Source organism: Centruroides vittatus, unplaced genomic scaffold (genome assembly GCF_030686945.1).
Source record: "Centruroides vittatus isolate TY-2023 unplaced genomic scaffold, ASM3068694v2 contig_890, whole genome shotgun sequence".
NCBI lineage: Eukaryota > Metazoa > Arthropoda > Arachnida > Scorpiones > Buthidae > Centruroides > Centruroides vittatus.
Genome location: NW_027122581.1, coordinates 425,670 through 439,405, shown reverse-complemented (window position 1 = coordinate 439,405; position 13,736 = coordinate 425,670). Strand labels below are relative to the sequence as shown.

Below are 13,736 nucleotides of genomic sequence, written 5' to 3'. Positions count from 1 at the left end.
CTTGAGACTGATTAGAGTTTGGGACAATAGGAGTAACTATATACCAGACATGGGCAAATGCGGCTCTTTTTGAGGTACCTGCGGCTCTGCTGAAATTGTTAATTTCTGTTTTTTATTATTATTTTTACAATTTTATTTTTATAATTTTGTGAAAATATGTTTATTTAAAAAATTCAATATTTGTTTTATATTATATTTATATTATATAATAAAATCGCACGCCTTACCATACTATCTGCCACGACAGTACAGAACTGCGGCTCCCATACATTTTGCAAAACCTACATTTCGGCTCCCATTGAACTCTTGCTTCCCCACCCCTGCTATATACTATAACTTACCATTAATTATCAACCAACACAAACACTGATTATCAAACTGTCACCTATGTAGGCTATATCATGTCACTCTCAACAGACATCTCTTGACAGAACAGTCACAAGAGAGAGTACAACTACATAGCATGCAGCAGAAATGCTCCTACGCCAGTTATAGATGTTATGTCTTTAAGCCAACGACCACTACACTAGTAATTCGGTACATGCAGTGGTGATATTCAGCGGGTTCGCACAGGTTTGGCCGAACCCGTTTGTAAAATTTTCAGTTTCCCGAACCTTGTTAAACACACGTAACATTTCTCAGTAGTTTTGTTTTTTTTAAAAAATATATTAAAATATACATATTATACTCTGTAACACTACTAAACTAGAGCCTTATACCCCGTTCACACCGAGCATTTCAATCTAGATTGTGAGCAAGGTCGGGGACTATGCCTTGGTGCGATCTCTCTCGACCGAAACGAGGTTTAATCGCAATTGATTCAAGAGAGTTCTTGAAAGTAGATCCAGTCATAAGAGAGATCCCACAATCTCACTCGCGCTAGATAATACAAGATGGCTGTGGAACACGTGTCGGGCTATGGATGGCGAAATAGAAAGGATATTGTATTTCGAGAGACGATGACATCTGTTTATTTTGGGGTAAAAAATTTCTCTGCCAAAAAAAAAAAAAAAAAGGTCAACAGCACTAATATACTATTGTTACCTGGTCTTCACCCAGGGCCCCTTACGTTCCAAATACGCCACTGATTATTAGATATATCGCAAGAAAAGGTATTGTATTTATTTCCATTTTGTTTGTCGGTGATTGTTAGGGAAAAATTTTCTGCTATCGAACCCTTTGTTAAATATTTCAAATATCACCACTGGGTACAAGGGAGAAGAAATATACGTGACAGTTTGCATATAATTCTGTATATATTCATTTCAACTTGCACAACCTGGAGAAATATTAATTAGCCCCGGAGCCCAAAGATAACTCACTGAATCCCGGAGTTTCCGGGTCAAACCAGGATAGGTGGCAACCCTATACACAGTTAGGGTATGTCATGAGAATGTATGCTAAGAAGGGATTTTTCGAAATTCCCCTCCGTGGGGGAGAGGGAAAGGATTAAGGCTTAACCTGAAGAACTTGGCTTCTACTGTACTATTTTACATGCAGTTTTTGCATTTTTGACTGCATTTTAGTAGGGTATGCTATTAGAATGCACATTAAAAAGAGATTTTTGGCAATTCCACCCCCCCAAGGGAAGAGGGGAAGAGAGTTAATTTTAGTCAGTATAAAATGTAAATAATGAAGGAAAATAAATAGTATCATATATAGTATACATTTTGGCAATTAATAAATATTTTAATCATTTCCACCTTTCGGTTAACCCAAAAATAATAAATCTAAAATAAACGAATTTGAACAAATATTTGAATTCGTTCCAAATTTGAAATATAATGTTCCAGACAAGTTCTTTTAGATTTTAGAATTTAACATTAATCATTTTATTTAAGTTTATCATCAAGTAAGTTAATTCTCTATTATAATGAAAAATTGGCTATAAATTAATAATCTTAATCTTCACTATTGTTACTTTTTGCCTGAGCAATGTCGGGCTCATCTGCTAGTATGATATATATTTAATAAAAATAATAAATTTGAAATAAATTAATAAAATAAATTAAAATAAATTAATATGTATACAGTGGAACCTCTATATTCGTCATTTATCTGTTCCTAAGGACCTAACAAATACAGAATATGACAAATATAGAAACAATTTTTCTCATAATAAATAACTGATATTCAATTAATCCATTCCCATTCTGAAAAAAGGTACAAGAATAAAAATTATGTTGTTTGTAAAACTTTATCTTTGTTGTACTAAATAAATACAATATAGTGATAGAAGAGGAAGAACATCATTATTAATATAGTAATATTGTTTAGAAGAAGACATCAATTAAAACATTAGGTAATTCCAGTTATGATCATGGGGTCTGTTTTGCTGATGATTCAGTAGTACTCGATTTAATAAAGAACTTGTCCAGTCCAGTGTTGTGTGTTTTTGTGTGCTTTTTAAAACTTTTCTGAAGTAGGCAATTACATTATCATTGAATGTATTTGTATTTTGGTTGACTATAGCAACATTTGGGTGCCACTTTGGAGTGATTGGAACTTAGTTTTCTCGCATTGATTATTTTTCAATAACTCAACAATACACAATGATCGTACAAAGCAGACTGATTAACTACAGCTAGCTAACACGGATAGCTGATTGGCACAGGCTTGCAATTGTAGTGCCACTTCTGGTGTTGGGAATGACGATGAATACAGAAAATACTGACGAATATGGAAAAATAAAAAAGTCATCAAAATGTGACGAATATCAAATATTACAAATATATAGGTTCCACTGTATATGTTATTTATCCATTAATCTGATTATTTACCAAAATACTGGTAATAATCCTTATGCAATTGCTGATTATTTTTGTAAATAATCGTAGCAATTGCATAAGGATTATTGCCAGTATTTTGGTAAATAATCAGATTAATGGATATTTTAATATGTAACAACTGTATAACAACTGAAGAGGGATGATATGAGTCCAAAATGCATTTTGTTAAAGGTTCTTAAAAAGAATAAAAAAAAAAGAGTTATAACATACAGAAGTTGTGATAAGTTTGGGAAAAAACAGCATTATTGTGTTGCTGAAATAATGATCTGAGAAGAGAATATGTTCACCAAGGTAGAATGAATACATATGTAGTCAATATATTAATATGTGTTAACCAACTGAGGGAGAAATTTCTAAGACAGTTTATTGAGTTTATTTGTATAGACACATTGTGTATCTACCATGATTTTAATAATCATTTTGTATATATCTTACAACATTAATAAAACTTTGTTATGTGTGTTTATTTTTGTAAAAGATACTGCAATTACAATAAGTTTAAAATGAAAAGAAATATGATTTTTTTAAATGTAAAGCATTTTTATGTGCTATTCTGTGTTTGTTAGTATTTAGCAGTGGCGTAGCGTAGTGGGGGTGGCAGGGGCGGCCCGCCCCGGGCGGCACTTATAAGGGGCGGCAAAATTTCACAATAAATAATAATATTTTGTAAAAATACCTAAATAAGGGGGCGGCTGACACCCACGCTACGCCACTGGTATTTAGTAAATTAAATGTTATAATTCTGAATGTTTATTTGTCAAGATGAATTCCAGAACTCAGAACTATTAAAGATAGATAGAAACATTGTAAATTTAAACTTTTGACAAAACAATTTGATTTGAAATTTTTTAAAAAGTTCATAAAAGTTTTTTAATTTATAAGTATTAAAATTTTTCAAAAATATAAAGAAATATGTTCTTTTTATTTATTGTGAATTATATATCTTACAGGCTTGAATCTTCTAGTTCCAATTCTGGATTTACTTCTAACAGAATTTCTTTTATAAGTCGAAATACAACTAGTTTTGAAGATATTTCTCTAGATTCTAACTTCGCATGGCTTCTCTGTGCACTATTTCTTGCGATGAGCTGGGTGATATATATCACATATTATAATTCAAGGATAATTGGTTATATAGTTACTAAAATAGTAAATCGTTTTGTAAAGAGAGGATATATTAAATTAGGTAAGTTATATTAATAAAAACTTTTAATTAAATTGTTTATCACTAAAATGTTTTTTAACTTTAATTTTTTTAAAAATTTTGATATTTAATTAAGAAGTTTTAATTAGTTTCTAGATATTTTTAGTTCAAAAAATTTATTAATTATAATAAAATGTGCTTAAATTTTCAATTTTGTTTAGATTATTCCAGTTTTTTTTAATTTTTAATTTAGCATAATTTATTTTAGCTTATTATTTAATATTTAGGATAATATTAAATGGATCATAATTTATAATTTTATTTATATTACATTTATTTTTTAATAAATAAAATAACCAGGATAACAATAAAATATAAAATTATTCACAAAATTGAAAGAAACAAATGTTTTCAATACCTCAGGAACACAACAATCTTCATGGTGCCTCAATATGCAAAAAAATGAGGTAGATTTTTTATAAAAATATTTTATTGTTGTCCTGACTATTTTATTTATTAATTAATATATTTTTATAATTGTGCCATCACTCTGGAATTTTTAACATTTTTGCATATCAACGTGGTTGAGTAACTTCAAATAAAAGATTGACTCCATTGTAAAGACTTGTTTGTTAGATATTGAAAAGAACAAAATATGAAAACATTTATTGTCTTTTCTAATTGACAAGACTATGTCTTGTTTATAAAATCACAGTGCCGTTACAGGTACACGCCTTTGGTATAAGAGGAACATGTCAGGAGTTGCAATTTGGCACAGAGTATTAGGTGCCCAAATCATGCAAACATAAAAAACGTCAGACTTGTATGTACTCAGGAGGCCGAGAACCAAGTCCAAATAAAATAAAATGTGATGACATCTTTCTACAAACAGGCAAGGGTGTGAGATTTGTGCATGTGTATATTGTTGGGAAGTTGGAAATGCAAACATTGTGAAATCAAATTTTGACAAATGAATCTTTAAAAAAAAACCCATTTACCTCTCTGGTTGTGACCTGCTGACCTTGACCAGTTGACCTGAGATATCTCGTTTCAGCATTGGAGCGTTTTTGAAACTAGATGGCGCTAGTCGTCATAATTTTATATTAAAAGTAACTTCCGAAATATAATTTTTTTTTGTTTTATATTTATTAATATATTTATTTTGTTTGTGCAAAATAAAAAAAATAATTTCGGATGATACAATAGCCACGATTATTTTTTCAAAAAAAGGAAATTTTCATTTGGCATTGAAAAACCCAGGGTACACACAACAGAGAGAAATTTCGACATTGGATAGGTTAATTTCACTGAAAATGCCTTCTGGTTGTTGCTGTGGCTGAGGTCAGTGAAGTTTGAACGATTGCATCGAGCCCTGAGTCTGAGACATAGTCTTGTCCGAAAAATCTGCCTTGCTGTTTTACTTGTTTGAGAATACTTTTTATAGTTTGTTTTTGTTTCTGGAAATGTGATTTTATTACACAATAATTTTTCTTTTTATTATTTAATAGAAAATCTAATTTTATTACATGAAAATTTAGGGGAATTTTTACACAGAAAAAATATTAAATTTAATTACAATGGCTTAATTCAAATGAAAAATAATCAATTATTCAATTATTGAAATAATTTGAAATATCTTAAATGATCCACTCACCAAGATTTGAATTCATTTTGATATGTTTTAACCTCAAAATAAAAAAAAAATTACAAAAACGGTTACAAAAATTTTTTAGTCTAAAATTAAAATTTCCAACTAAAAATGATTTTGGTCAACAATAGTTTAAGTTTGCCTCATTGGGAAGTACTGCACTAGACAGTTGTGTAATTTTTCATCGTGCACTGTAAAAACCAGTCTAATTAAACAAGTTATTTAGATATGTGTCTTGATTTATTCTCATAATGAACAATTTATAACAATTTCAGTTTTTAAGTAAGCTTATTTAAATAAAAATACTTCAGTCATTTAATAATTTTATACATTAAATGTAAAATTAATAAATTATTTTAAATTTAATTTGAATATAAGTAAAAATTTCATTAATAGTGGTATATTGAATATAGTTTGGAGATTTTCACATTTTGTACTTTATGTGAAAAATGTAGTGATTACATCATCATTTTGATGTTAAACATTTGAAAAACTGCTAGAATTTAGCTGAAAGAAGGAGTTTCAGATTTGAATGATTGATTAAAATGATGTTTGGCAATTTAAATCATTCAAATGAATTTATCACTATTTTAATTTAAACAGAATAAAAATTTTCCATACTTCTAGATGACTTTCTCTATAATGTAAATTATGGAAGAAGTGAAAATTGATAAAAAAATTAATTTTGGATTATGAAAAAATAAATATTTATAATTTGACTAAATGCTTTTTCTAGAACAAAAAACAATGAAGTCCATCCAATGAACAAAACGACAATACAAATACGTCTCACTAACCTTGTATAGCTTTGCAAGTAAAAAAACTCAGAACGTATCACTAATGTTTTCAACCCACTTTTTAGGGTCTTCTTCAGGTGTTCTATAAATATTTTCTGGTTTTATTCTAATTTTTTAAACTTCCAGTTTCCGATGTTTTCTATCCTCAAATTTATTTTTCGAATCTTCTAAAATTTAAATATTCGAAAGATGTGCGCTTGCGCTAGTTGTTATAGCATTGCATCATAAATCACCTGCCACGCTCTCAATAGTTGGTTCTCTTCCTTAAAATTGATTGACAGGCCTTTGCAGTCCGCTTTAAAAATTTTTAACTCCTCCAGATTTTGCAGTTGGTTTATATGCCAGGTTTGTCTTATCATTTCCGCTTTCTGTAAATCAGGTGTAATGCCGTTTTCATTCACATATATCACTAAGGTGGTATTGTTTTTCTGTTTTTTGATGTCTGTTTTGTGCTTTTGGAGGTGTTGTCTGAGTGATAGTTTTGTAGATCTGACATATATGAGGTTTCTATCGAACCTGTTATCTTTTAGTGGAATTTTATATACTTCCTGCATTTTTTTGACCTCTGCTCGATCTTTCTCATTTTTTAACATGCTGAATGTATCTGGCTTACGTCTATAAGTTATTTTTACATTAGTGTAGGCTTCAATTTCTTTATATAGGGACTGCATAGGGCATTCATATGAATAAAACCAGAAAATATTTATGGAACACCTGAAGAAGACCCTAAAAAGTGGGTTGAAAACATTAGTGATACGTTCTGAGTTTTTTACTTGCAAAGCTATACAAGGTTAGTGCAACGTATTTGTATTGTCGTTTTGTTCATTGGATGGAGTTGACTTTTTAATTTATTTAATATTTATAAAATTTCAAAAATATAACAAAATAAAATTGACCGACGTCTACACAAAACAAAACAAAAAAGAAATTGCTAGATTATCATATTAAACTATAAAATTTACTCCGTATAAAACCATAAAGAAATACAAATAACAATATATGCCAACAAAATATTTTATTTCTTATTCTTTCTAAGAAGATATGATTTTAGAAAGCAAAGAATGTTTATAGATCTATTGTTCAACCGTGTCCTTTCTTTTGCACACAAAATGGCCAGAAATAGAAAAAAAAACTCTCACTTGCTATTGAGCTGGGTTTAATCATTTTTAAAGTATTAAAATGTAATAAATTGAAATTTTTTGTTCTGTTTGTACTCTCTAATACTGAAAAGTCCTTTTTTAGTGTTTTAGGGCTTGACGAAGTCATTTCTTCAGGTTCCTGAAAATATTTATGTATTGATTTTTCCATAGCATCTGTTAAAGCTATTGCTTGATTTTCTTCTTCGCCACTTTTCATCATCGCACTCATCTTCTATGGAATAATTTGGATATAATCTCAACAATATTTGTCCAGACAAATTTTGCAGCTAGTGGAAGAAATACACTAGACTTTGTTCAAATGTTTTGTGGATTTTGTAAATAAAGGAGAAGTGTTACTAATCCTGTCTAATTGTCTTCTCTCTTGAATTCATACCTCTACAGCATATAACAACTTGGAACTAATTTCATTTTTCAAATTTTTCAAGTTCACATAGCAAAAATTCAAATACGCCTTCACTTGTAAATAAGTAGGATGACAAGATGCAAATCTTGTCATTTTAAGGCATAAGCTGTTAAATGTATTGGTCCTAAAACTTTAAGGAGCTCTTCAATTTTACAATATTCTGCTTTGAAGCATGATGTCATTCAAAGCTAAAACAATGCATTTTTTAAGTGTACAATTCTTTCTATCATTTTTCCCCTATTGTAGGGAGAATTAGATGCTTCTTTTGATTTTTTAGTTAGTTTTATGAATCTTAGAATTTAACAATATACCTGTTTTATGCTAGAGACGATTTCGTGTCAACGATGTTGATATTTTAATCAAATAATTAATTAATTTTTATGTTTAAGTCTAAGCTTAAAAACTGGTTTTTTAGTTGAAAAAACCCTGTTTTCAGATTATGTAAATTTCTTCAAAAAACTGACAAACCCTATAAACTATATAGTCAGTAAGTGCCATGTATTCAATGGCTGCTCCAGAGGCAGTCATTGATGTATACAGTAGAAAGATTATAAAAGGTTTTATTTCTGTTTTAATAATTTTCTGCAGGATATATGCTTCCATGGATTATCTACACAAAATTACTATAGTAATTATAATTAATAGTGTATAGTATATTTAATAGTATATAGTTAGTAATATAATACTAGGTAAAATAAATTTCTTGGTGATAATCTTCTCTCTTCATTTTAATTTATTTATATATACTTTTTTTTTTCAGGTTCTCTTTCTGTATCTGTCCTTTCGGGTAAAATAATGTTTCGAGATGTTGCTTACATAAATGAAGATTACACAATTCGTGCACAAGATGGTTGGGTGATTTTTAGATGGTGGTACCCATATATTCATAAAGAAATAACTGAAGGTTGTTTATTATTAAAATTTTAAAAATTTAAATAATTCTTATAGTTTAATTACAAATACAGGTATCCCTCGGTTTACACTGGCTCAATTTATACTGATTCACAATAACGCCACTGCGCATTTTGCAATGTAGTTCCCCGATTTTCCTTATGCTAGACTGATTTTCATTTCAGTGTTGATGTATGTACTGATTCGTGACATTGTACATTTGTTAAAACAAAGATTTTTATTGAATAATTTATTTTCTCTGTTTAATATTATTGAGTGTGTGTACATTTGCATTAAATTAATATTGTATCCATGAGTAAAGTTATTAAACCTAATAGTCCAATAAATGGTGTCCGAATCCAGAGTGCCAATGAATGCGAATAGTTCATATCCCATATCAGTTCGTTCAGGAAAACATCTTACGATGCAGTATCACTTCCAACGATCACAAACTATTGTTAGTGAGACAAAACCAACTTCAATTTTCCCACCCAAATTGACCTTATATATAAGCTACAGCAGCCAGCAGTCAACCAATCAGCGTCTCCGCTCATCTGTAGGTCTATGTTGGGTTAGCGTATCATTTCAACTATGGAAAGTTTGACGGATGAACTTTGTGAGTTAGACAATGATTGGGAGCGAAGTGCAAATGTAAAAAGGAGCATCATCACATCCATTCGACCATATTCCAAAATTCTTAATGAAAGAAAACAAAAATCTAAACAATTAAAGATGGATACTTTTTCCGAAAAATGTAAGAGATTCGAAACTGAAATATCATTTGTTTTTCTTAAGATTTTTTAATAAAAACATTTCACTTTATTTTATCATAAAATACATTTAAAAAAATTAAGTTTATAATATATGTATTTTGTATTATATTGTATTAATAAACAAAATTATTTGCTTGTTTTTCATTTATGTAGAACCTAACCCTATACCTCACTGTAAATATGGGTTCATTTTATGCAAATTCGATTTGTGCTGGCTTTGGTAGGAATGGAACTGCGGCATAAACCGAGGGCTACCTGTAATTATATTGCATTTTTGTTACTTTTTAAAATTCAATTTACTAGATAAATTCAAGATAAATTAAGGTAATTTGAGTTATTATGGTAATTGCAAATAACTTCATTTGAACATATGGTAATCCATGTGTTCAGTTGAAGTCTGACCAGATGTGGTATAATTAGTTTAAAATATAACTTATTAGAAGTGTTCTTAAATTGAATAATTAATTTATTAAAGTTAAAAAATTAAATAATTCTTAACTTTTCCAAATTATAAAATCTTTATTTAAAATGTGATTAATATATATTTTTAAGTTTATGAATAAATAAATACTAATATATTTTTACTGTTTAAATTTATTAATAAAAATATTAAAAATAATTATTTGAAATTAGTTAAGATCAATATTTTATTTTGATTAAAAAAATGTTAATCTTTAACTGTATTGTTCTCTTTGACACTGAAAGGTAAAACAGGACAGAGAACTATATTATTTGGATTGAAACTTACAGTTAATCAGAATATTATTGATTAACTTATGATTTAAATTTTTTTACAATTTCTATTAGACTTGTTTTTTCACTAATAAAATATGTGATTTATCTTTCTCATACCAGTATAATTTTGTTATCTGAATGCCTAATTATGTATAAGAATTATTATGCTTATTAAGAATTATCTTTGAATTTTGTTACACTCCAATTCAATCTTCAGTCTTTAATTCATCTTAAATACATTGTTAACCATAATATTGTTATTTATTGTGAATGACTTGCATATTATTTGTGTTTTAAAGTACATTTGAAAGTGAGTGCAGGTTATCTGTTGATTTTAAATTGCAGTTCCGAGCTTACTCAATAGCTTTTATTTTGTCTAAATATGCTAAGAACATCTATAAAAATCTTGAAAAATCTTTTATGCACTGCACATAATCATCTACCATCATAATTTTTCTGGAAACCATCAGACATACATGCCTCACTTTTAGTTCTTTCTGTTTTAAGAGATACTGTTAGACATTCCTGCTTGTATCTTGAAAGTTGATAAGTTTCTGGTACTTGTCTCTTCTTTGTAATTCCAAACAGTTCTAAGCAGTTCTCTTCTCAGACAACTGCTTAGAAGCTAACTGTCAATTTTAATTTATGTTAATTTTCTACAGTGAATAAGATCTAAGCAATTGATTTTGGAACTTGTGTCATTGGATATTGTAGTGTACATGCAATGTTCTTAGTAAAGTCAACAATGGTGACATTAATGGCAATTATTTTATTTACCACTTATTTACTTTATACCTAATGTGACACTTATAATGCCAAAAGCCTTGCCTACAATACATGTTGACATTCTGAATTTGTCCTGACTTTAAGTAGCTCTTTAAACATCAAATATATTACAGTTATTATTCATGTTAAAATTTTTTCCTACTTAGGTTTTTTTTAGTTTATTTTAATATTTATTATTACAGTGGTACCTAATACTTTGAATTTAATTTATTCCAGGAGTTTGTCTGAACACCAAATCATTCAAAGTCCAAATCAATTTTTCTCATTAGAAATAACAGAAAGTGAATTAATCCATTTCCAGACCTTGAACAATACCCATTTCGATAAACTTAAAACAGCACATACACATAATTTAAGGTAAAAATAACACAGTTAAATGTATTAATAATAAATTAAAACATGAAAACACGAATAAAATATGTAAATACTGTACACTCAAACCTGTTTTTGTGCAGTCTTTTTTTGTGCGATTTTTTATTTGTGCAATTTGTTTTGTGCAATTTCTTTTGTGCAGTATATGAATTTTAATCAAATTGGTATACCGCACAAAAAAAATTGCACAAAACAAATCACACAAATAAAAAATTGCACAAAAAAAGATCGCACAAAAACAGGTTTGAGTGTATAATAAAACGAAAACTGCTTTTGTTGGTCACATATCTTGGACTCTAGCATCTTAACATAGGTGTGTGATTTAATTATAACAGCTGTGAAATTTAACAACTTGTAGATAATGTGAGATTTTATCTCTTCTTTTGAATCTTATAAAATCTTTACTTCATACTTTGTTTGAATAAAATCAAGTTTTAATGTATTTGGATAAAAAGCATATTGGGCATATTATGCTTTATGAGTTTTGAAAAGGATATAACACTGTACAAACGGTAAAAACAATTGTAATCTGTATTAGGGAGATGCTCTTAAAATTTGAATGTGTCAAATGTGGTAAAAAGTTCTGTTCAGGAAATTTTGAACTATAGGATACAAAACATAGGGGATGCCCAAAAAGCTGTTGACAAAGAAAAATTGCTGGAAGAAATTGTTAAAAGTTGACAAATAACACACAATACAGTATTAAAAAACCAAACACATCAAAAATAAAGTGAAAAAAGCAATAAAAAGATACAAGCATAACATAGAATGAGAGACAAGTTGGACACATAACAATTGTGCTTATGCTTCAAATACATTTTTTAACTGTGCACACAATTTGAACTTCAAAGCATTGTTCAAACTCTGAGGTGAATTTTTGTCGGATTTTGCATTTGAACTCTGAAGTGTTCAAGATTAGAGTTGTTCAAAGTACAAGGTACCACTGTATTTTTACATATTTATAGTCTGACAAATGAAAGATGAACTTTCTAAGAACACTTTTAATGAGCAATTACTCAACTTATTGGTGACTCAATAATTATAATATAGTTAGTAGGCTATAAATTTTTGCTTTTTTTATTGCTATAACTGAATTTTGACAAATAAAATAATTATATATAGTATACACAATCCAAATACATCTTACTGCTGAGATAATTTATTAAAACTAAAACAAACATTTACAGCCTACTGAATAGGTTGAAAACGTTTGTTTAGTTTTAATAAATTATCTCAGCAGTTTAAGGTGTATTTGGATTGTGCATTATTTCTCTGCTGGGTGTGTTTATTGAATATGTATAGTATGTTTAAAATGATATTCCTAGCTTAAACATGTCATATTTTCAGTGGTATTCTGGGTCAATAATGTTTTCTGGGACAGAACCGTCTTAAATTTCTGACAAAGCTCTCCCATAAAAAAGGTTGTGGGGAATGGAGACTTTCTCTCCAGTCTCCATGGGTTACCCAGGAGAGCACAAATACCATGAATAGGCTTATAGGAAAGATTCAATTCATTCAAAAAATTTTTTTAGAAAATAACAAACTGTTCTTTTTCTGACTCAAACTGTGAACAGCCTATTTTTCACAAGGCTGTAATTTCTTAATAAGTTTAATGAATTATGGCTAACTTTAATTGAAGATTAGTGTGAAGCATGCACCTAATTATTTTGCACAAAAAAAATAAAAAAAAATAATAAATATAATTTACTAATGTAAAAATTTGAAAATGTTAATTTGTGAAATTTGAAAGTACAAGTAACAAATGCACAAAATGTGATGTGTGAATATTAATTAATTAAGACTGTTACATTAAAATTTTATTTTTGAAAGCTTTCAAATATAGTGAATAAAATTTTTAAGTGTTCATACAACTTTAAATTTTTAGTAAAGAATATCAAATTTATTCAAAAATTCTATGAATTTTTTGCAGACAGTTTAGATAATGACTAATTCTAAAAAGAAAATAAATGATTGATCATCATAATATTGATTGTCATATGATTTTGTTTCATATGTGATAAATAAATATACTTATTTATTTTTCAAAGTCACTTTTATTGATACAGGAGTTAAGATAAAAGATATAATTGCTTTCAAATAAATTATTTAATAGTTACAGAATTATATTTTATAAAATATTTATTGAAAACTAAGAACTGAAAATCCCATTTTTTAAATGTTATAATTATGTATATCTGCTATAAAAACATAACAGACGTAATCATAACATTTGGTTTG

At 28.4% G+C, this 13,736-nt stretch overlaps 1 protein-coding gene across 3 annotated transcripts in view; it reads left to right on the top strand.

The window, feature by feature from the left end:
• tweek (transmembrane protein KIAA1109 homolog tweek) overlaps positions 1-13,736 on the top strand; it is a 176,409-nt gene that overhangs the window by 3,526 nt on the left and 159,147 nt on the right. For all 3 annotated transcript variants that reach the window (XM_067280734.1, XM_067280735.1, XM_067280733.1), the window contains exons 2-3: positions 3,740-3,975; positions 8,702-8,845. In XM_067280734.1, the coding sequence (XP_067136835.1) occupies positions 3,740-3,975; positions 8,702-8,845 (380 nt within the window). The remainder of the gene's footprint in view (positions 1-3,739; positions 3,976-8,701; positions 8,846-13,736) is intronic.